Source organism: Rhinopithecus roxellana, chromosome 5 (assembly GCF_007565055.1).
Source record: "Rhinopithecus roxellana isolate Shanxi Qingling chromosome 5, ASM756505v1, whole genome shotgun sequence".
Classification (NCBI taxonomy): Eukaryota; Metazoa; Chordata; class Mammalia; order Primates; family Cercopithecidae; genus Rhinopithecus; species Rhinopithecus roxellana.
Genome location: NC_044553.1, coordinates 29,313,175 through 29,337,938, shown reverse-complemented (window position 1 = coordinate 29,337,938; position 24,764 = coordinate 29,313,175). Strand labels below are relative to the sequence as shown.

At 39.8% G+C, this 24,764-nt stretch overlaps 1 protein-coding gene across 5 annotated transcripts in view; it reads left to right on the top strand.

Moving 5' to 3' along the window:
• Positions 1 to 24,764, top strand: part of TMEM87A (transmembrane protein 87A) — a 65,351-nt gene that overhangs the window by 2,043 nt on the left and 38,544 nt on the right. For 4 of the 5 annotated variants that reach the window (XM_030930431.1, XM_010367027.2, XM_030930429.1 and 1 more), the window contains 4 exons: positions 3,209 to 3,294; positions 7,275 to 7,388; positions 10,539 to 10,592; positions 10,785 to 10,829. In XM_030930431.1, coding sequence (XP_030786291.1) covers positions 7,290 to 7,388; positions 10,539 to 10,592; positions 10,785 to 10,829 — 198 coding nt within the window. In that variant the 5' untranslated portion in view covers positions 3,209 to 3,294; positions 7,275 to 7,289. Of the gene's footprint in view, positions 1 to 3,208; positions 3,295 to 7,274; positions 7,389 to 10,538; positions 10,593 to 10,784; positions 10,830 to 13,105; positions 15,193 to 24,764 lie in introns of those variants that run through there. The other variant, XM_010367028.2, reaches the window with a different exon arrangement.

Genomic DNA, 24,764 nt, shown 5'->3' with positions numbered 1-24,764 from the left:
GAATACTATAGGTGGTTGTGACACAATGGTAAGTTTTTGTATATCTCAACATAGGAAAGTAGAGTACAAATACGATATTACAATGGGACCCCCGTTGTATATGTAGTCTTTCATTTACTGAAATGTTACGTAGTGCATGACTGTGATTATGTTGGGGTTGATTCCCTGCATGGTTGTTTTAATCTGTTTTGTGTAGATTAAAGAGGTTTTACTCTTGTGTGCTTGTTAAATGTTTACTGAAAACATGACCTAGGTTTGTCAGGTCATTGGCTGTGAAGGAATATATTTAGTAGATCTTTTATTTACAAAAGGAGTGTTTTACTGCCTTGGAAGAGGAAGCTCAGATATGATCAAGAAATAGAAACAATGTAGAACAAAACTGGTTTGTTTAGTGGAAAAATGACTGTGTCTGAATCTAAAGTATCCCATTGTCTGTTAAATAAAGGTTCCTTTTAGTTCTGAAACTGGCTTTAATTTACAGAATAATTGATCGTGGGCAGCTTTATTTCTAGATGAGGGATAAAAATCCTGATGATAGATGTGTGTTTCTATGCATACTGTATTCACGGAAGTGCAAAATTGTAAGTCATAGTTGGATGATTTTATTCTTTTCAGTTGTTGAGTAAGTAACTATTACTTATTGCATAGACTACAGGGAAGTGGTAGAAAAATATTCTTCCCTCATCGAGCTTACATTCTAGTGGGAGTGAAAGCAGCAGGTAGAATTTCTCTGAAGAATATATGCTATGTCCATGCATATATAATCAGTCTCCTGACCAATGACTCACATTTGATTTAGATCAAATCTACTCTGACCCTGGCCTTGTGAGATTGGTTTACTAGGTAACCTAGGAACCCTTGTCTTTTGGAATGGTCTGACAGCCTGTTTGCTGTTCTATTTTCTTATTAGGTCCAGTCTTTTTTTCACTTGTAGTTTGATCTAGTGGTGTTTTGCCAAGTTAAACCAACTGCTTTTTTTTTTTTTTTTTTAAGATGGTGTCTCACTCTGTCACCCAGACTGGAGTGCAGTGGCGTGATCTTGGCTCATTGCAACCTCTGCCTCCCAGGTTCAAGTGATTTTCCTACCTCGGCCTCCCAAGTAACTGGGACTACAGACATAAGTCTCTATGCCCGGCCCCAACTGCATATTTTGAAGTGTTTATATTTCATTGTCTTTGGAGGATTTGAGGCACTTTATTTTTTGTTGTTGTTTTTTGAGACGGAGTTTCACTGTGACGCCTAGGATGGAGTGCAATGGCGCGATCTCTGCTCACTGTAACCTCTGCTTCCCAGGTTCAAGCGATTCTCCTGCCCCAGCCTCCCGAGTACTTGGGACTATAGGCGTGTGCCACCATGCCGGCTAATTTTTATATTTTTAATAGAGATGGGGGTTTCACCATATTGACCAGGCTGGTCTTGAACTCCTGACCTCAAGTTATCTGCCTGCCTTGGCCTCCCAAAGTTCTGGGATTACAGGTGTGAGCCACCATGCCCAGCCTGAGACACTTTAACATTTACATTATCTTTTTATTTGTTATTCCTGTGCTTTTTCATATTTACCAGTTGTCTTTGATTTTGTACTTTTTGGGGAATGGTATATAGCTTTCCATGGAACAGCTGTAACCATTTTTATTGTCTCTTAAAACCATTCATTTAAGGTTCTAAATGTTGTCTTTTAACATAAACAGCAGTATTTTTGCTGCCAAATTTCCTTACAAGTCTCCTGTTTGGGGGATGTGTTCTTAGGGGCTTTTTACTAGTTAATTTTATCTCTGTGGATTCTTTTGAATAGTTCATAGCCTGATTGCTTTTTACCATTTCCATAAATTCTATCCAACAAGTTAAATTTTTGAACATTCTAGTAGAATCCTTTGAAAATGTGTTGGTCATTTAAAAATTATTTTGAGAAAACAGTTTAAAAGAAAGAAAAAAGGAAGCTTATAATTAGATTGCATCTTTTAGTATGAACCAAAAGTAGATTCCTAAATGCAGTCATGTTTATTTTTGTCACATATGTATAAAGTAGGGAGTCTTTAGTATATTTTTCCTTTCACAGCTAGAATCAGAGATAAAAGCGAATACTGACTTCCTCCAGCTAATCAGTCATATAGTCAGATTTACCCTCCCAAGTCTTCAGAATAATGTTTTGATTCATTAGAATACTGTGTTCCAAACTGTGTTTAATGAGTTCTATGAAGCTTCCATGATAACATGAGCTTCCTTGAGGCCTCTTCTAAGGTAGGCTTTGAAAAAAAAATCTGATACTCTTATCTTTGCTTTTGCTATTTCTACCTTCCACAGCCATGTTTGCTTTTCATTCATTGCTCTTTCTGTTCTATCTTGATATCTTTCAAGGTCCAAGATATGAATTATGCTCTCAGTGGAACTATTATCCACTATTATGTATATCATCATTTAACACCATTTAACAGTTACGAATATTGCCCTGTGACGTGCATTCCTAATTTTGTTATTCCTTGTCTCAACTAGCGTTTTGAAGGGTCTTAATAATTTGTTTCCACTCGTTTCCCTTTTTGGCCTAACAGTGTGCCATATTTATTTATTTATGTTTTTCGAGACGGGGTCTTGCTCTGTCGCCCAGGCTAGAGTGCAGTGGTACCATCATGGCTCACTGCAGACTGGACTTCCGGGGCTCAAGTGATCCTCCTGCCTCCCTCACCTGAGTAGCTGGGGCTACAAGCAAGTACCACCATGCCTAGCTTTTTAAACATTTTTGGTAGCGATGAGTTCTCACTATGTTGCCTAGGGTGGTCTTGAACTCCTGGGCTCAAGTGATCCCCTTGCCTTGGCCTCCCAAACTTCTGGGGTTATAGGTGTGAGCTACTGCACCTAGCCTGCTCAATAAATGCTTAAATAATAGAAGACTGGTTTTATTTAGGACTGCTTTATCACTCCCAGGTTTTTCCCAATAGAGATCCAGAAGTTAGAACTTTATGGCATAAAAATATATCCACAGTTTCAAGAGGTTAAAAACTGCCTACCTGCTATTTTTCTATGAACAACAATACTTTTATCTTAATATCCAGCTTTTTTTGCTATATTATTTCAATACCTTATGTTTGGAGAGAGGATAGTCTTTGAGTATCTCAGTTTAGGGTAGGAAATAAATAGGATGCAGGTTAACAGTTTAGGAAAAATGCTTTGTTGGGGAATTATCTTTTGTTAACAAAGATTTCTTCTTTTATAGTTGATGGAGAACCTTGTGACCTGTCTTTGAATATAACCTGGTATCTGAAAAGTGCTGATTGTTACAATGAAATCTACAACTTCAAGGTAACGAACATAAAATTACAGACTTTTCTTGGACGTTAGTGATTATCTGGTTCCAGTCTCTTGATTTCATAGAGGAAAGAGTATCATGTAGCTATGGAGGAGGAGAGCTGGAACTAGAACACATGCTTCCCAATTTGCAGACCATCAATTCTCAAACTTTTTGGTTTCAGAACTCATATTTGTAAAAATTATTGCAGATTCCAGAAAGCCTTTATGCTATTAGAAATTGTAACTGAGAAAATATAGAAATATTTATTAATTTTAAAGTAGCAATAATAAACTTATTACATGTTAATATAAATAACTGTTTTTCCAAGAAAACTACATAAAAGAGTAGGGTTGTTTTGTATTTTTGTAAATTTGTTTACTATCTGGCATAACAGAAGATCACTGGATTCTTACATTCCCTTCTTCACTCAGTCTGTTGCAATAATTTGATTTAAGTACGTGTAGAAAATAATGACCTCATACAGATACATAGTTGGGAAAAAGAATGGTGTTTTAATGGCCTTTTCAGATAACTGAGGATATTCTTTTTTGATTCTGTACCAAAACTCAACAAGTGGAAGTTTTTAAAGGTTAGTTGCAATGTGGAATCTGAAATATTAGTGAACTTTTTTTGTACTCTGATGAAAAAAATCCACTGCTATGAATGTATCTTTTACCTGTGTGTGATCTTGTAGCATCATTTATTGGTCATTTAGAACATAGTAGTTGACTGAATTATATACATTTTCTTTTTTTTTTTTTTTTTGAGATGGAGTCTAGCTCTGTCGCCCAGGCTGGAGTGCAGTGGTGCCATCTCGGCTCATTGCAAGCTCCGCCTCCCCGGTTTACGCCATTCTCCTGCCTCAGCCTCCCGAGTAGCTGGGACTACAGGCGCCCACCACCGCGCCTGGCTAATTTTTTGTATTTTTAGTAGAGACGGGGTTTCACCGTGGTCTCGATCTCCTGACCTTGTGATCCGCCCGCCTCGGCCTCCCAAAGTGCTGGGATTACAGGCGTGAGCCACTGCGCCCGGCATACATTTTCTAAATATTAACTCATTTCACATTTAGCTAAAACTTATATTGTTCGTAACTATCCCCTGCTCTCTTCATCTCATCAGTAGGTTCTTAAGTTTTGGAAGGAGTTAAATTCAGTGTAGCAGATACAAGTTCTTCACAATTCCAGTTTTTGCTTGAAATCTCAAATTTTATTTTGGCAGTGAATACTGTCAGTTGTCTTCCTTGAGGTGACAGCCTCCATTGCCCATCTCCAGAGAAATATCTCTCAAACAACCACGTCTGAGTAATGGTAGTTTTTCAGTCATTCTTTCAAGTAAATGTGTTTCATGGAAAAAATGATTAGTTTAACTTACAAGTCAAAGCAGTTGCAGAGTGCTTTATCTCAGGACAACAATTTATTGTATTTTGCATAATTCCCATTTTGTCACCTAGATTATTTAAAAAGTCAGGTACTCAAAATGTCCAGATTTAATAACATTAATAATTTTTACTGTTTTATCAAGGATATTCTTACATAAAACTGGCACTTTTAACAACTGCCAGTTTGTGACTGTGAAGAATATGATTGCTAGTACAATTAAGTGCCACTGCCTTAGTTCCTGATGAGGGGCAGCAGTTTTACCCACTATTGCTTTCGTAATATCATTGCGAGTCAAATAGCATACTATTTTTTTTTTTTTTTTTTTTTTGAGACGAAGTCCCACTCTGTCCCCCCGGGCTGGAGTGCAGTGGCGTGATCTCAGCTCACCACAATCTCTGCCTCCCAGGTTCAAGTGATTCTCTGGCCTCAGCCTCCCGAGTGGCTGGGATTACAGGTGTCTGCCACCACACCCGGCTAATTTTTGTATTTTTAGTAAAGATGGGGTTTTGCCATGTTGGCCAGGCTGGTCTCGAACTCCTGACCTCAGGTGAACCACCTGCCTCAGCCTCCCAAAGTGCTGGGATTATAGGCGTGAACCACCATGCCTGGCCATGAAAATAGTTTTGACCACCTAGACTTTGTGAAAGGGTTCAGCGACCACACTTTTGAGAATTGCCATAATCCAGAATACTTGAGCACTGAAAATGTATTGCTCAAAGAACAAAGCTGGAAGCATCACGTTACCTGACTTCAAACTATGCTACAGGGCTACAGTTACCAAAACAGACACAAAGACCAGTGGAACAGAAAAGAGAGCCCAGAAATAAGGCCGCACACCTACAACCATCTGACATTTAACAAAGCTTACAAAACAAGCAATGGGGAAAGGACTCCGTATTTAGTAAATAGTGTCGCATTACTGTGCTGGCCATATGCAGAAGATTGAAACTGGACCCCTTGCTCACACCATATTCAAAAATCAACTCAAGATAAATTAAAAACTGAAATGTAAAACCCGAAACTATAAAAACCCTGGAAGACAACCTAGGCAATACCATTCTGGACATGGGAAGTGGCAAAGATTTCATGATGATGCCAAAAGCAATCGCAACAAAAGCAAAAATTGACAAATGGGATTTAATTAAGAGCCTCTGCACAGCAAAAGAAACTATCAACAAAGTAAACAGACAACCTACAGAATGGGAAAAAATATTTGCAAACTATGCATCCAACAAAGATTTAATATCCAGCCTCAGCCTCTATAAGGAAGTTAAATTTATATGCAAAAAACAACCCCATAGAAAAGCGGGTAAAGGATATGAACAGACACTTTTCAAAAGAAGACATACATACAGCTAACAAGCACATGAAAAAAAGGCTCTGTATTACTGGTTATTAGAGAAATGCAAATCAAAATCACAATGAGATACCATCTCACATCAGAATGGCTATTATTAAAAAGTCGAAGGATAATATATGCTGGCAAGGTTGTGGAGGAAAGGGAATGCTTATACGTTGTTAGTGGGAGTGTAAATTAGTTCAGCCCCTGTGGAAAGCAGTGTGGCAGTTCCTCAAAGAGATAAAAACAGAATTACTATTTGACCCAGCAATCCCATTACTGGGTATATATCCAAAGTAATATAAATCATTCTACCGTCAAGACACATGCACACGTGTGTTCACTGCAGCACTGTTCACAATAGCAAAGACATGGAATCAACCTAAATGCTCATCAGTGGTAAACTGGATAAATAAAATGTGGTACGTATGCAGCCATAAAAAAGAATGCAGTACATATGCAACCATAAACAAGAATGAGAGATCATTTCCTTTGTGAGAACACAGAAGGAGCTGGAGGCCATTATCCTTAGCAACCTAACACGGGAACAGAAAGCGAAATATCACGTTTTCACTTATAAGATGGAGCTGAATGATGAGAACACATGGTCACAAAGAGGGGAACGACAGATACTGGGCCTACTTCAGGGTGGAGGGAGAGGATCAGAAAAAATAACTCTTGAGTACTAGGCGGTACCTGGGTGATGAAATAATCTGTGAAACAATCCCCTGTGAGTTGAGATTACCTGTGTAACAAAGTTGCATATGTATACCTGAACCTAAAATAAAAATTTTTTAAAAAGTACATATATAGAGTTCTGAGTTGAATTGTTCAGACCTTTTCCATTCTGTTTCTATCTCCCTATTTGCATTTTTTAAAAAAGATTGTCTTTGTTTTGTGCTTGCAACAAATTTTGTGCTCGCTCTTAGATTATGAGCATGAATATCTTTTTGTTGATGTTGTTAATTTGGTCAAGTAAACTCTTTTAAATATATTTTAATGTGACAAAACCCTCTACACTTTGGCAGTTTCCCAGTCTACTCAGAATTGTTAGTAGAACTGTGCCTTGTGAACCAAAGACTAGAATTATGCCCTTGAGTCTAATAGTGTTCGGTTCTTAGATACTTTTATATGGAGCCTTTCTCTGATGCTGTTCATTTTTAAAATAGCAAACTCAAAATTATATTTGTACTACAGGTGAACTATTTGTTGTGCTCTTATATCTTATTTTTTGAAAGGTGAATTAACTACTCTGTATTATCTCTTTTTCCAGGCAGAAGAAGTAGAGATGTATTTGGAAAAACTTAAGGAAAAAAGAGGCTTGTCTGGGAGATATCAAACGTCATCAAAATTGTTCCAGAACTGCAGTGAACTCTTTAAAACACAGGTAATCTTTGCAAGTGGTTGGAGATAAATAGAATAGGTAAAAGATGGAATGTCTGTATTTTTGGCTGTATTCTCTTCCCACTCCTCAAGTATTTCTTTTGGTAGAAGTAAGTGGAAGCATGTTCTGATAGGTACATAGTAAGCCACTTACATACTCATCAAAGAGAGATTGTATTTTCCTTTGTGTGTAAAAAGTAAACCCCCATTTTTTTTTATTGTGGTAAAATATACACTACATAAAATTTACCATTTTAACCATTTCTAAGTGTGTAATACAGTGGCATTAAGTATATTCACATTGCTGTGCAGCCATCAACCCATCTCCATATCTCCAGTACTTTTTTTTTTTTTTTCCAAGGAAGAGTCTCGCTCTGTCCCCCAGGCTGGAGTGCAGTGGTGCAATCTCGGCTCACTGCAATCTCCACCTCCGTCCAGGGTCCAAGCAATTCTTTTGCCTCAGCCTCCCAAGTGGCTAGGGCTATAGATTCACACCATTACACCTGGCTAATTCTTTTGTATTTTCAGTAGAGACAGGATTTCACCATGTTAGCCAGGCTGGTCTTGAACTCTTGACCTCAAGTGATCTACCCACCTTAGCCTCCTGAAATGCTGGGATTACAGTTGTGAGCCACCGGGCTGAGCCCCATGTCTAGTACTTTTATCATCCCAAACTAAAACAGCGTACCTGTTAAGCAAAAATTCCCCACCCTCCAGCCCCAAGTCCATGATAACCACTCTTTTACTTTCCATGAATTTGACTATTCTAGATACCTCATATAAATAGAATCATACAACTTTTGTGGTTTTTTTGTCTGACTTCTTTCACTTAGCATAATGTTTTTAAGGTTCATCCATGTTGTAGCATTATCAGAATTTCATTCCTTTTTAAGGCTAAATGATGATTTATGGTATGTATGTACCACATTTTGTTTTTCCATTCATCTGTTGATAGACATTTAAAACCTCATATTTTTAATTCTCTGGTCTCCTCTTTAATATGTTCCTAGAAAAATCAGGTTTTTAAAATTTTACTGCTATAGATCTGAAATCAGAAGAGTATCATCATTGTCTTAGAGTTCAATTTCACACCTTAATTTTGTAGAAAGAGAGAGATGTGAATAATCATATTTTTCACGCTTACATATATGTAATGTAAGTGGGGATTCTGATAGGAAATTTTGTCTTAGAAATAGTAATCTAATACCAATTTTTTGATAGAAAAGTTTTATATGTGTTAAAAATAGTTATAGTAATTATCATCTATACTTGTCCTTACTATATTTAAAAATCGTTTTGGAATATTTAGCAACTTGCCTTGAACTGTCAAATTACTGGAAGTAAAGTTTATTGTTAAGAAGACAAGTTTAATCATTGAATTGTAATTGAGGCTGGACACGGTGGCTCAGGCCTGTAATCCCAGCACTTTGAGAGGCTGAGGTGGACGGATCACCTGAGGTCAGGAGTTCAAGACGAACCTGGCCAACATGGTGAAACCCTGTCTCTACTAAAAATACAAAAAAAAAATTATCCAGGCATGTAATCCCAGCTACTCGAGAGGCTGAGGTGGGAGAATCACTTGAACCCAGAAGGCTGAGATCGTGCCACTGCACTCCAGCCTGGGCAATGAGAGTGAAACTTGGTCTCAAAAAAAAAAAAAATTGATAGTTGATGAGCAGATGAAGTAATTGGTAATTGAAGGAAGAGTTCAGCTTTTATTATAACTTAGATTTTATGATCTTGAAGGGAAAAGAAAATAGCTTTAAGATGGTGAAAGAATGGTAAAGAAAACTAGAAACAGTGTGATGTTGTGTAGTTTGTATGTTTTCTGTTGGTTTTCCAAATTTATCCCTTAGACTAGGAGGGTTGGTTGGTCTTTCCTGGATTCGATTATGGAAAGCTACCTGTTGCCTCTGGTTGCCTGAGGCTGACTACTTTTAGATGTGCTATAATCTTTCCGGGGTATTGGCTTATTGGTAAGGTTTCCTCTCCTCCTCCAGTCTAATGTAACAGGTTGAATTACACAATCTCATTACTCAGGAAGGAGAATGCGTCATCTACCGATAATTGGTAAGAAAGATAATTAGTGTAGTTTTTTACAGGCATGAAATGTAGTACGGTGCAAGGGACAGCAGACCTAAGTGTCAAGAATATTAAGTTTAGGCCGGGCGCGGTGGGTCACGCCTGTAATCCCAGCACTTTGGGAGGCTGAGAGAGGTGGATCACGAGGTCAAGAGATCGAGACCATCCTGGCTAACACGGTGAAACCCCGGCTCTACTAAAAATACAAAAAAAATTAGCTGGGCGTGGTAGCAGGCACCTGTAGTCCCAGCTACTCGGGAGGCTGAGGCAGGAGAATGGCCTGAACCTGGGAGGTGGAGCTTGCAGTGAGCCAAGATTGTACTACTGCACTCCAGCCTGAGCGACAGATCAAGACTCCGCCTTTAAAAAAAAAAAAAAAAAAAAAAAAAAAAAAAAAAAAAAAAAAAAAAAGCCCGGGCGCAGTGGCTCAAGCCTGTAATCCTAGCACTTTGGGAGGCTGAGACGGGCGGATCACAAGGTCAGGAGATCGAGACCATCCTGGCTAATACGGTGAAACCCCGTCTCTACTAAAGAATACAAAAAACTAGCCAGGCGACAAGGCGGGCGCCTGTAGTCCCAGCTACTTGGGAGGCGGAGGCAGGAGAATGGCGTAAACCTGAGATCCAGCCACCGCACTCCAGCCTGGGCGACAGAGCCAGACTCCGACTCAAAAAAAAAAAAAAAAAATTAGGTTTAAATCCTATTTCTTTGTCTAAAGCTTTGTAGTTTTGAGCCACATTTTACTCACCTGTAAAATGAGGGGAAATGATCTAAGATTCTTCTATCCTAAGTATACATCCTATATCTAAGACTTTGTCATTCTTAAATGTTTATTATTCTCATAGAAAAATTGAAAGGCCATTTTGGTTTGATGCTATTTTCTAGTTCCCAGCAAGGTTTTATTCACTTGTTTGTGGTTAATTGGAAATGTTTCGTCTACTGATGCTGTGTTATTATATTTACTAATTAGGGTGTGGTGTTTTGTTTTAACCATTTCTTTGTATTTTGAGCTACACTTTTCTTCTAGTATTTACACACCTTTAATTTTTTTAGTTTTGTGTTTCTTTTATAGAGCTTTTCTGGAGATTTTATGCATCGACTGCCTCTTTTAGGAGAAAAACAGGAGGTAATTGTTTTCCTTATATATTTCTGAGAGTGCAGTAAAAACTTTGGTGGTGCAGGAGACACCCATGCTTGCTACATCTCCAGGGAGGGAGTGCTGCACCTGGGGAGCAGGCTCAGGCAGAGGCTACAGGAACTTGGGCAGCTAAAAACAAGAAGTTCTGAATTAATTATTATTATTTTTTAATATTTAAAGGCTAAGGAGAATGGAACAAACCTTACCTTTATTGGAGACAAAACTGTAAGTATATTTGGGGATTTGGGGCATTGAACACATATTTTTGTTTTCTTATATTCATGTATTTTTGAATTGTTCTCCCATATTATGCTAACATTTGAAAAGAAAGTTAAGTCTGGAAGCTATAGACCAAAATCTTTTTTTTTTTTTTGAGACGGAGTCTCGCTCTGTTGCCCAGGCTGGAATGCAGTGGCACAATCTCGGCTCACTGCAAGCTCCACCTCCCGGGTTTACGCCATTCTCCTGCCTCAGCCTCCCAAGTAGCTGGGACTACAGGCGCCCGCCATCTCGCCCAGCTAGTTTTTTGTATTTTTTAGTAGAGACAGGGATTCACCGTGTAGACCAGGATGGTCTCGATCTCCTGACCTCGTGATCCACCCGTCTCGGCCTCCCAAAGTACTGGGATTACAGGCTCGAGCCACCGCGCCCGGCCAACCAAAATCTTAAAAATGGTTGGATCTGTGGATGATAACCATGAGTGATTTTTAGTTTCTTCTTTGTGTTTTCTGTATTTCTATATTTTCTACTGTATATCTGTATTGCTTTTATAATTATCTCTCAATACATATCTGTAAACAGGAAGAAACTTGTTAAAAATAAGAACTCTTAAACTTCATCTAAAATTATCTGTGATAAAATATAATTGAAAGAGAGTTTGGAAAATTGAAATAAGGTCTAAAACTGTAAATATGTCTTAAGTTTTCATAAGTATGCATTGTATGGATACTATTTTCAAATTCATAATAACTAATTCCTCAAAACATCACCAGTTAAAAATTTAGAGGAAGGATGACATCTATCAATGTTGGATTATGGTTTTTACAAGGCTGATTAAAGTTTTTAATTTTATAACAACTTATGAAAGTATAATATACATATGACAGAAGTTATGTTTTGTTTTGTTTTTTGAGACAAGGTCTCACTCTTGCCCATGCTGAAGAACAGTAGTGTGAACATGGCTCCCTGCAGCCTTGACCTCCTGGGCTGAAGTGATCCTCCTGCCTCAGACTCCCAAGTAACTGAGATCAGAGGCACATACCGCCATGCCTGGCTAATTTCTAAACATTTTTTGTAGAGATTGGGTCTCACCATGTTGCCCAGGCTGGTATGGAACTCCTAGGCTCAAGTAATCATCTCATTTCAGCCTCCCAAAGTGCTAGGATTATAGGTGTGAGCCACTGCGCCCAGCCTAAAAGTTATTGTTAAAGTTATTATATTAAAGCACATAATTTAGTGGTTTTTAGTATTCTTAAGTTGTGCAAGCACCACTCAAAGTCTAGTTCCAGAATTGTTCATCGTCCCCAAAAGTAGCCCCATACTCATTATCAGTCACTCCCCATTTTTCCTGCCCCCAGCCTCTGACAATCAGTAATCTGTTTTCTGTCTCTGTATTTGCCTTTTCTGGACATTTTACATAACAAATCATATAATACATGGCCTTGTGTCTGGCCTCTTTCGCAGTTTACACTTTGTCTTAACTTTTACTTCCTGCTTGCACAGAACCTTAAGATCAGCCAGCGAGTGATTAGGGCCTTCTCAGGTCTCTCCTGGACCTGTGCACAGCCCTGGGCATATGGCCTTCTAGATTTCCAGGAATATTTTGGAGCTTTCCAAAGTCCCTGTGGACATCCCACTCTCCAGTTTTTCCTTTTAAGTTTCCGATCAGCCTTTTAGTAGCCCCGGTTGGTAATGTCACCTCAGGCAGCTGTGATCTTGAAGGATTGCTATTCAGTGTGTTTGGCAAATGCTTTGAGTACAGGGCTGTTGACACTGGGTGATCTCTGAGTCAGGTCAGATAAAGACAAGCCCTGAGAATGGAGCTTTTCAGCAATTTGCCAGACAGCTCAGGTGATCAGTCTTTTAGGGACCTCCAAATTTGTTTTTTCCTTTGGGAGGCCTAGGTGGGCAGATCACTTGAGGCCAGGAGTTTGACACCAGCCTGACCAACATGGTGAAACTCGTCTCTGCCAAAAATACAAAAATTAGGCAGGCATGGTGGTGCACACCTGTAATCCCAGCTACTTGGGAGGCTGAAGCAGGAGAATCACTTGAACCCAGAAAGTGGAGGCTGCAGTAAGCTGAGATCACACCACTGCACTCCAGCCTAGGCAACAGTGAAACTCTGTGTTTCCTTCCCCCGCCCCCTTTGCCCAGTGGCTGCTAAGCTGTTGTTTTTCTCAGCTGTTAACAGTTTCAGGGATTTTGGTTTTAAGGAACTTGGGAGAGAGGGATGGGATTAAGGTGAACACAGACATCTCAAGCTTGCTTTTCTTTCCTAGATTCAGTTACCTTTCTCGAAGAAACATTTTTTGTATTGTTGAAAGACTTTAATTTCCAAAGTTCCAAAAGTTGATTTTGATAGTTTGTGTCAGTGTTTTTGTTGCTTTTATAGATGAGTAGATTTTCAGAGTTTCTTATTCTGCCATTCTGAAAGTATTCTCACTACCCAAACCCCAGTTTTATTTATACAGAATTTTAACTGAAAGTAGGTTAGGCATGACAATCTTTGTTAATTTTTTTAAACAAAAGATAGCCATTAGGACTTGGTGCAGTGGCTCACGCCTATAATGCCAGCACTTTGGGAGGCCAAGGTGGGCAGATCACTTGAGGTTGGGAGTTTGAGACCAACCTGGCCAACGTGGTGAAACTTTGTCTTTACTAAAAATACAAAAATTAGTTGGTCATGGTGGCAGGCACTTGTAATCCAAGCAAGTCGGGAGGCTGAGGCAGGAGAATCACTTGAACTTGGGAGGTGGAGGTTGCAGTGAGCTGAGATCACGCTACTGCACTGCAGTCTGGGTGACCAGTGAGATTCCATCTCAAAAAAAAAAGGAAAAAAGATATTCATTGGATTTTCTCTTACTAATAGGCATATATTCACTGTGAAAATGGAGACGATATACATAAATGAAAAGAAGAAAATAGTAATCTATAATACCATGCAGTGATGTATTTATTTTACTAGTCTTTTGTATATGGGCATGTTGATATTTATTTTAAAAAGGGGATCTTACAGTATGTATTATATGACTTTTTTTGTAGCTTAGCAATATAACATGGACATCTCTTCAGTTTGGTAAATATTGTATTACATCGTTACTTAAATGCTTGTATAGTGTCTTATTGTATGAGTACATTGCAATTTGTTCAATTCTCTATTCTTGAACATTTATGAGTTTCATTATCTTGGAATTTTATGCAGTGTTGTGATTAATATTTTAACTACATTTGCTTTTAAGTCTTTATTTTCTGATCTCAGAAGAATTGTATATTGGGATAAGTTTTTAATTCTATAACTTAAAAGTAAAAATCCTTTGTAATTTTATGTTCTCATAGTGTTAACAGTTTGGTGTGATTACACAGAACACATGCATATTAATCAAAATAAGATCATATCATATACCGTTGTATAATTTTTTATTTTTACTACCAAATTGGTACCTTGAATACTCCTTCACCTTTTCATGGCTGCTTAGTGTTCCGTTTTATTATGATTTTAATAATTAACTCCCAATTGATGAATATTTGGGTTGTTCCCAAATTTTCCCTATTATGGATAAGGTCATGTTCCTAATGTCTAGCTGTATCTCTGTGTACATTTATAATCTTTAGGCTAAATTCCTGGAGGTAGAATTGCTAGATCCACATGTATGCACAGTTTAAAAGTTCTTTTTCGTAGCAATTTATGGCCCCAAGAAAGTGAGAGTGAGTGTCTTAGTTTGTTTATGTTGCTATGGAAGGACACCTGGAGCTGGGTAATTTGTAAAGAAAAGAGGTTTATTTGGCTCACTGTTCTGTGGGCTTTGAAAGAAGCATGGGGCCGGCATCTATTTCTGGTGAGGGCTTCAGGCTGCTTCCACTCATGGTGGGAGGTGAAGGGGAGTCTGTGTGTGCAGATCACATGGCAAGGGAGGAAGAAGGAAAGAGGGAGGAGGAGGAGAGGACATAGCGGACTCTTTTTTAATAATCAAGGAACCAATAGAGGGAGAAGTCATTACTGAAAGGACGGTGGCACCAAGCCATTCATTAGGGATTGACCCCGTGACCCAAACACCTCTCTCTAGATTTCACCTCCAACATTGGGGATCACATTTCAATATGAAATTTGGGAGGACAGATATCTAAACCATAGCAGTGAGTTTCCATCTTTCCTCACAAAAACAGTGGCTGTCATTTAAAATAGATTTTATGCAGTTTGTCTAGTTAAGCAATAATTTGTTGTTGTAAATTATATTCAAAAAATTATTGTTAAGCCAGGCGCTGTGGCTCACGCCTATAACCCCAGCACATTGGGAGGCCACAGCAGGTGGATCACTTGAGCTCACGAGTTTGAGACCAGCCTGGGCAATATGGTGAAACCTTGTCTCTGCAAAAAATGCTGGCAAAATTAGCCAGAAGGTGGCACGTGCGCCTGTAGTCCCAGCTACTTGGGTGACTGATGTGGGAGGATGGCTTGAGCCTGGGAGGCAGAGATTGCAGTGAGCCAAGATCACACCACTTCACTCTAGGCGATAGAGCCATACCTTGTCTCAAAAACAAAAACAACAACAACAGAATTATTGTTGAAGGTGAACATTCATTTATATGGATATTGGCTCTTGTGCTTTCTTCAGTTGTCTTCTGTGCACAGCATACTTTGAGTTCTATTCAAGGCTTGAGTCTTGTTACAGTGATTAAAACTGGCTGAAAGGTGACCCTGTTGAATACCACAAGTAATATTTAGGAATACTTAGTCAAAATATAGTCAAAAGAAATGAAAGAATTAACTATCTTTTGATCTTTCTTCCTGAAAATTTAGTCCAAGGCAAATACCTTATAATCCTATTTAAAGGATATTCACAGGCTGGGTTCAGTGGTAATCTTAGCATTTTTGAGGCCCAAAGTGGGTGGATCACTTGAAGCCAGGGTTTGAGACCAGTCTGGTCAACATGGCAAAACCCTGTCTCTACTAAAAGTGCAAAAATTAGCTTGGTGTGGTGGGGTACATCTGTAATCCCAGCTACTTGAGTGCTTGAGGCCTGAGAATCACTTGAGCCCAAAAGGCACAGGTTGTAGTGAGCCATGATTGCACCACTGCACTCCAGCCTGAGTGACAAAATGAGACTCTGTCTCAAAAAAACAAAAAGGATACTCACAAATTCAGTACTTCCATCCTATTTCATTAAAGCTCTGATTAAATATATATGTTTATGGGCCGGGTGTAGTGGCTCACACCTGTGATCCCAGCACTTTGGGAGGCCAAGGTGGGTGGATCACCTGATGTCAGGAGTTCAAGGTCAGCCTGGCCAATGTGGTGAAACCTCGTCTCTACTAAAAATACAAAAAAAAAAAAAAAAAAAAGGAAAATTAACTAGGCGTGGTGGCGCACGCCTGTAATCCCACCTACTTGGGAGGCTGAGGTGGGAGAATGCCTGAACCCAGGAGGCGGAGATTACATTGAGCCGAGATCATTCCACTGCACTCCAGCCTAGGCAATAGAGCAAGACTCCATCTAAAGAAAAAAAACCCTATATGTTTATGGAAGAAAGGTCCTCTGCATGTCCCTTCCTCTAAGGAAAGAATGATAAAAGAGAACACTTGAATATTTTGATTAACTCAGTTTTTTTGGATTTAAGCAATAATGTGATACATTTAACATTACAATTTTAAAAAAATTAATAGAGTTTATTGTTTAGAGCAGTTTTAGGTTCACAACAAAATTGAATAAAAGGTGCAGAGAGGCCAGTGCAGTGGCTTACGCCTTTTGGGAGGCCAAGGTGGGAGGATCACTTGAACCCAGGAGTTCAAGAGCAGCCTGGAAAACATTGAGACCCTATCTCTACAAAAAGCAAAAGTTGGCTGGGTACAGTGGCTCATGTCTGTAATCCCAGCACTTTGGGAGGCCCAGGCAGACAGATCACCTGAGGTCGGGAGTTTGAGACCAACCGGACCAACATGGAGAAACCCGTCTCTACTAAAAATATAAAATTAGCTGGGCATGGTAGCATATGCCTGTAATCCCAGCTACTTGGGAGGCTGAGGCAGGAGAATGGCTTGAACCTGGGAGGCGGAGTTTGTGGTGAGCCAAGATCGCACCTTTGCACTCCAGCCTGGGTGACAAGAGCAAAACTCCGTCTTAAAAACAAACAAACAAAACCCAGATTACCCAGCGTGGTTGTGCATGCCTATAGTCACAGCTACAAGGGAGGCTGAAGTGGGAGGATCCCTTGAGCCCAGGAGTTCAAGGCTGCAGTGAGCCATGATCATGTCACTGTACTCCAGTCTAAGCAATAAAGCAACACTCTGTCTCAAAAAAAAAAAATAGAGGTCCCCCATGCCCTGTCTATACCTGTACACTTAGCCTCCCCCATCATCAACATATGCGCCACTGTGGCACACAGTTATAATTGATGAACCATGTTGACATGTCATTATCAACCAAAGTCTGTAGTTTACATTAAGGTTCACTCTGCATTGTACATTGTATGAATTTTGATAAATGTGTAAAGACATCTTCACTTCTGTAGTATCATACAGAATAGTTTCAGTGCCTAAACATCCTCTGTGCTCTGCCTGTTCGTCTCTCCTTTCGCCTTGAACTCCTGGCAATCAGTGATCTTTTTACTGTCTTCATAGTTTTGCCTTTTCCAGAATGTCATCTAGTTGGAGTTGTACAAATGTGTGACCTTTTTAGATTGGCTTCTTTCACTTAGTAATATGTGTTTAAGGTTCCTCCATGTCTTCTGGTGGCTTGATAGTTCATTTATTTTTAGTGCTGAATCATATTCCATTGTTTGGATATATCACAGTTTATCCATTCATCTATTGAAGGACATCTTGATTGCTTTCAAATTATAACAATTATAGATAAAGCTGTTGTAAACATTTGTGTCCAGGGTTTTATGTGGACGTAAGTTTTCAACTCATTTGGGTAACTATCAAGGAGCATGATTGCTAGATTGTATGGTAAGAGTATGTTTAGTTTTGTAACCATTGCAATTTTGACAACTCAGTGCTTAATCAAAAATAGCATGTAACAAAACTACTCTTGTAGTCTGTCTGTCTGACAGCATCAATAACTGGATTGTCACTTGTAGCTTTAATTACCTTACTCATGGGGTTAAAAAGTTCTGTTGAAGGGCACTTACAATTTTGAGATCATACCATGAAGACAGTGCTTTAAAAATAATTCTGTTCATAAGCTAGTGGTAGACTGTGAAAAAGGGAAAAAAAGAAAAAAATAGTTCTGTTATGGAGAACAAAATAATTAATAGTTGAGATGGTAGTTGAGAGCCCAGGCTCTGGGGTCAGGTGTCCTAGATTTTGAAATCCCAACTTCATAACTTAATATTTCCCTTAGAAATGTTATTGTGCTTCAGTTTCTTACATAATAAAATGGAGCTAATAGAAATGATATTACCAAGAATTGTCGAGTAGCGAAGTCCAGGTCTCCATGCTTCCACAAAAGCAACTAGTAAGCTGATGAAAACTGTCACATGCAACTTTCACAGAACTTTGAAATCGAGCCAAAACTTAATAAGGAAAAAGTTCAACAAAGAAAGAAGCTGCTACATTACATTAAGAAAGTGCTGTGATATTGTAATTTGTTTACCATACCCTCCTTCCCAGTTCAGAGGCAGGAAGATGGCAACCCACAGTCATGGTGCAGGTCGCTAGTGCCAGGGGAACTAATACAGACCTTTTTCTTAAAGACTTGCCATTGTGTGTTTTCACCTGTCTGGAGGCTCCCTGAAGGACCCATGCAAGGACTTGCCTCTGTTTTCCCCAATTTAGAGTGTTCCCAGGGCTGGAGTGGCTTCCTGGGTTGTGTTTGCCAAAAGCATTTGAAGGCAGAAGTATTGTGTACATAGGGAAGGGGATAACAGTGGGGATAAGCAATAGAGAGACTGTCAAGCATGAGAAGGAAAGGGTCCAGAAAGGAGATTTGTGGAAGAACGAGGCTTTTTAAAGCTTCTGTGTATATTGAGGTATGAAGAAAGCCATGTATATTCTCACGACTGGACATATGATCAGAAAAGACCTTAGATGACCCTAAGCTTTCATTCTGGCTAACCTTTAGGCTCTGTACAAGCAAAAAGTGAAGATTAAGGAACAGCTTTAATTGGCCCAGCTAAGCATTGAAGGATTGCCCCAGGGTGCAAAGACTGGGAGAATATTCTGTTCTTTTTTGTCTTCGGCTCCTGGTGTTTAAGAAATTTTTGTCAAAACACTAGCTGACCACTAAGCTAAAGGAATATAGATTCCAGTAGCCACACAGGTCTAACAATGCAGACTTTACAAAAATGGTTTAGAAAAGTTACTAAGTAAAAGAGACAACCCATATTATTACCAGCTAACAAACCCCAAGGAGGGGGCAGATTGTGGTTTCCAGAGTTGTCACTTTAAAACATTCAGTTTTCAGTGGAAAATTACGAGGCATCCATATATGGCAAACAAAGTATAGCATATTTACAGGGTTAAAAAAGTATACATACTTCGAAGAGGAACCCTCAGCATTAGACTCACCAGACCAAAGATTTTAAATGAACTGTCTTAAATATCTCAAAGAGCTAAAAATAAAAAACCATGGGCGAAGAACCTAAAGGAAACCAGGAGAACATAGAGATAAAAATGATAAAAAGAATAAAGACAAGCCTGAGAGACCTATGGGACACCCTTAAGTGTATCAGCATCCACATAGTAGGAATTCATCAGAGGGAGAAGAGAGAGAGAAAGGTATGGAAAGAATATTTGAAGGAATAATGCCCAGCAACTTCCTAAATTTGATGAAAGTATGAATTTCAGAAAGATTGAGAAGCTCACAAATCTCAAACTACAACCAGGAATGAAAAAGCAAAATGTTGTATGTCCATAAAATGGAATATCATTCATCTATAAAAATGAATGAGAGCTGGATTCCAAGATGGCCGAATAGGAACAGCTCTGTCTGCAGCTCCCAGCGTGATTGACACAGAAGATGGGTGATTTCTGCATTTCCAACTGAGGTACCGGTTCATCTCACTGGGACTGGTTGGATAGTGGGTGCAGCCCACGGAGGGCAAGCCAAAGCAGGGCAGGGCATTGCCTCACCCGGGAAGTTCAAGGGGTCCAGGATATCCCTTTCCTAGCCAAGGTAAGCCGTGATAGACTGTACCAGGAAAATCGGGACACTCCCGCCTTAATACTGCACTTTTCCAATGGTCTTAGCAAAGGGCGCACCAGGAGATTATATACCGCACCTGGCTCAGCAGGTCCCACACCCACGGAGCCTTGCTCACTGCTAACACAGCAGTCCCAAATAGAACTGTGAGGTGGCAGCCCGGCTGGGGAAGGGGTGTCACCGTTGCTGAGGGTTGAGTAGGTAAAGCGGCCAGGAAGTTCACATTGGCTGGAGCCCACTACAGCTCAGCAAGGCCTGCCTGCCTCTGTAGACTCCAGCTCTGGGGGCAGGGCATAGCTGAACAAAAGGCAGCAGAAACTTCTGAAGACTTAAACATCCCTGTCTGACAGCTCTGAAGAGAGCAGTGGTTCTCCCAGCACAGTGTTTGAGCTCTGAGAATGGACAGACTGCCTCCTGAAGTGGGTCCCTGACCCCTTTGTTGCCTAACTGGGGGAGACCTCCCAACAGGGGCCAGCTGACGCTTCATACAGCCAGGTGCTCCTCTGAGACAAAGCTTCCAGGGGAAGGATCAGGCAACAACATTTACTGTTCTGCAGCCTCCGCTGGTGATAACCAGGCAAACAGGGTCTGGAGTGGACCTCCAGCAAACTCCAACAGACCTGCAGCTGAGGGACCTGACTCTTAGAAGGAAAACTAACAAACAGAAAGGAATAGTATCAACATCAACAAAAAGGACATCCACACCAAAACCCCATCTGTAGGTCACCAACGTCAAAGATCAAAGGTAGATAAAACCACAAAGATGGGGATAAACCAGAGCAGAAAAGCTGAAAATTCTCAAAACCAGAGCACCTCTTCTCCAAAGGCTCGCAGCTCCTCGCCAGCAATGGAACAAAGCTGGACAAAGAATGAATTTGACGAGTTGACAGAAGTAGGCTTCAGAAGGTCGGTAATAACAAACCTCTCCAAGCTAAAGGAGGATGTTCGATCCCATCGCAAGGAAGCTAAAAACCTTGAAAAAAAATTAGACGATTGGCTGACTAGAATAAACAGTGTAGAGAAGACCTTAAATGACCTGATGGAGCTGAAAATATGGCACGAGAACTACGTGACGCATGCACAAGCTTCAGTAGCCAATTCGATCAACTGGAAGAAAGGGTATCAGTGATTGAAAATCAAATGAATGAAATGAAGCGAGAAGAGAACTTTAGAGAGAAAAGAGTAAAAAGAAATGAACAAAGCCTCCAAGAAGTATGGGACTGTGTGAAAAAAGAGCAAATCTACGTCTGATTGGTGTACCTGAAAGTGACGGGGAGAATGGAACCAAGTTGGAAAACACTCTTCAGGATATTATCCAGGAGAACTTCCCCAACCTAGCAAGGCAGGCCAACATTCAAATTCAGGAAATACAGAGAATGCCACAAAGATACTCCTTGAGAAGAGTAACCCAAAGACACAAAATTGTCAGATTCACCAAGATTGAAATGGAAAAAAATGTTAAGGGCAGCCAGAGAGAAAGGTTGGGTTGCCCACAAAGGGAAGGCCATCAGACTAATAGCAGAACTCTCGGCAGAAACTACAAGCCAGAAGAGAGTGGGGACCAATATTCAATATTCTTAAAGAATTTTCAACCCAGAATTTCATATCCAGCCAAACTAAGCTTCATAAGCAAAGGAGAAATAAAATCCTTTACAGACAAGCAAATGCTGAGAGATTTTGTCACCACCAGGCCTGCCTTACAAGAGCTCCTGAAGGAAGCACTAAACGTGGAAAGGAACAACCAGTACCAGCCACTGCAAAAACATGCCAAATTGTAAAGACCATTGATGCTAGGAAGAAACTACATTAACGGGCAAAATAAGCAGCTAGTATCATAATGACAGAATCAAATTCACACATAACAATATTAACCTTAAATGTAGACGGGCTCAATGCCCCAATTAAAAGACACGACTGGCAAATTGGATAAAGAGTCAGGACCCATCAGTGTGCTGTATTCAGGAGACCCATCTCACGTGCAGAGACACATAGGTTCAAAATAAAGGGATGGAGGAAGATCTAGCAAGCAAAGGGAAAGCAAAAAAAAAAAAAAAAAAAAAAAGCAGAGGTTGCAATCCTAGTCTCTGATAAAACAGACTTTAAACCAACAAAGATCAAAAAAGACAAGGCCACTACATAATGGTAAAGGGGTCAATTCAACAAGAAGAGCTGACTATCCTAAATATATATGTACCTGATACAGGAACACCCAGATTAATAAAGCAAGTCCTTAGAGACCTACAAAGAGACTTAGACTCCCACACAATAATAATGGGAGACTTTAACACCCCACTGTCGGCCGGGCGTGGTGGCTCAAGTCTGTAATCCCAGCACTTTGGGAGGCCGAGACGGGCGGATCACGAGGTCAGGAGATCGAGACCATCCTGGCTAACATGGTGAAACCCCGTCTCTACTAAAAAATAGAAAAAACTAGCCGGGCGAGGTGGCAGGCGCCTGTAGTCCCAGCTTACTCGGGAGGCTGAGGCAGGAGAATGGCGTAAACCCGGGAGGCAGAGCTTGCAGTGAGCTGAGATGCGGCCACTACACTCCAGCCTGGGCGACAGAGCGAGACTCCATCTCAAAAAAAAAAAAAAAAACACCCCACTGTCAATATTAGATCAATGAGACAGAAAGTTATCAAGGATATCCAGGACTTGAACTCAGCTCTGCACCAAGCAGACCTAATAGACATCTACAGAACCCTCCACCCCAAATAAACAGAATGTACATTCTTCTCAGCACCACATCACATTTATTCCAAAACTGACCACAGAGTTGGAAGTAAAGCACTCATTGACAAATGTAAAAGAACAGAAGTCACAACAAACAGTCTCTCAGACCACAGTGCAATCAAATTAGAACTCAGGATTAAGAAACCCACTCAAAACTGCACAACTATATGGAAACTGAACAACCTACTTCTGAATGACAACTGGGTAAATAACAAAATGAAGGCAGAAATAAAGATGTTCTTTGAAACCAATGAGAACAAAGACACAACATACCAGAATCTCTGGGACACGGTTAAAGCAGTGTGTAGTGGGACATTTATAGCACTAAATGCCCACAAGAGAAAGCAGGAATGATCTAAAATTGACTCCCTAACATCACAATTAAAAGAGTTAGAAAGGCAAGAGCAAACACATTCAAAAGCTAGCAGAAGGCAAGAAATAACTAAGATCAGAGCAGAACTGATGGACATAGAGACACAAAAAAACCCTTCAAAAGAATCTCTGATTCCAGGAGCTTGTTTTTTGAAAAGATCAACCAAATAGACCTCTAGCAAGATTAATAAAGAAAAGAGAAGAATCAAATAGATGCAATAAAAAATGATAAAAGGGGATATCACTACCAATCCCACAGAAATATAAACTACCATCAGAGAATACTATAAACATCTCCACACAAATAAACTAGAAAATCTAGAAGAAATGGATAAATTCCTGGACACATACACTCTCCAAAGACTAAACCAGGAAGGCATTGAATCCCTGAATAGACCAATAACAGGCTTTGAAATTGAGGCAATAATTAGTAGCCTACCAACCAGAAACAGTTCAGGATCAGAGGATTCACAGCTGAATTCTACCAGAGGTACAAAAAGGAGCTGGTACCATTCCTTCTGAAACTATTCCAATCAATAGAAAAAGATGGAGTCTTCCCTAACTCATTTTATGAGGCCAGCGTCATCCTGATACCAAAGCCTGGCAGAAACACAACAAAAAAAAGAGAATTTTAGACCAATATCCCTGATGAACATCAATGCAAAAATCCTCAATAAAATACTGGCAAACCAAATCCAGCAACACATCAAAAAGCATATCCACCACGATCAAGTCAGCTTCATCCCTGGGATGCAAGGCTGGTTCAACATACGCAAATCAATAAACATAAGTCATCACATAAACAGAACCAACAACAAAAACCACATGATTATCTCAATAGATGCAGAAAAGGCCTTTGACAAAATTCAACAGCCCTTCATGCTAAAAACTCTCAATAAACTAAGTATTGATGGAACGTATCTCAAAATAATAAGAGCTATTTATGACAAACCCACAGCCAATATCATACTGAATGGGCAAAAACTGGAAGCATTCCCTTTGAAAACTGGCACAAGACAGGGATGCCCTCTCTCACTACTCCTAAGCCAGGGCAATCAGGCAGGAGAAAGAAATAAAGGGTATTCAATTAGGAAAAGAGGAAATCAAATTGTCCCTGTTTGCAGATAACATGACTGTATATTTAGAAAACACCATATTCTCAGCCCAAAATCTCCTTAAGCTGATAAGCAACTTCAGCACAGTCTCAGGATACAAAATCAATGTGCAAAAATCATAAGCATTCCTATACACCAGTAGCAGACAAACAGCCAAATCATGAATGAAGTCCCATTCACAATTGCTACAAAGAGAATGAAATACCTAGGAATCCAACTTACAAGAGATGTGAAAAGCTCTTCAAGGAGAAGTACAAACCACTGCTCAATGAAATAAAAGAGGACACAAACAAACAGAAGGACATTCCATGCTCATGGATAGGAAGAATCAATATCACGAAAATGGCCATACTGCCCAAAAAATTTACAGAGTCAATGCCATCCCCATCAAGCTACCAATGACTTTCTTCACAGAATTGGAAAAATACTTTAAAGTTCACATGGAACCAAAAAAGAGCCCGCATTGCCAAGACAATCCTAAACATAAAGAACAAAGCTGGAGGCATCACGCTGCCTGACTTCAAACTATACTACAAGGCTACAGTAACCAAAACAGCATGGTGCTGGTACAGACATATAA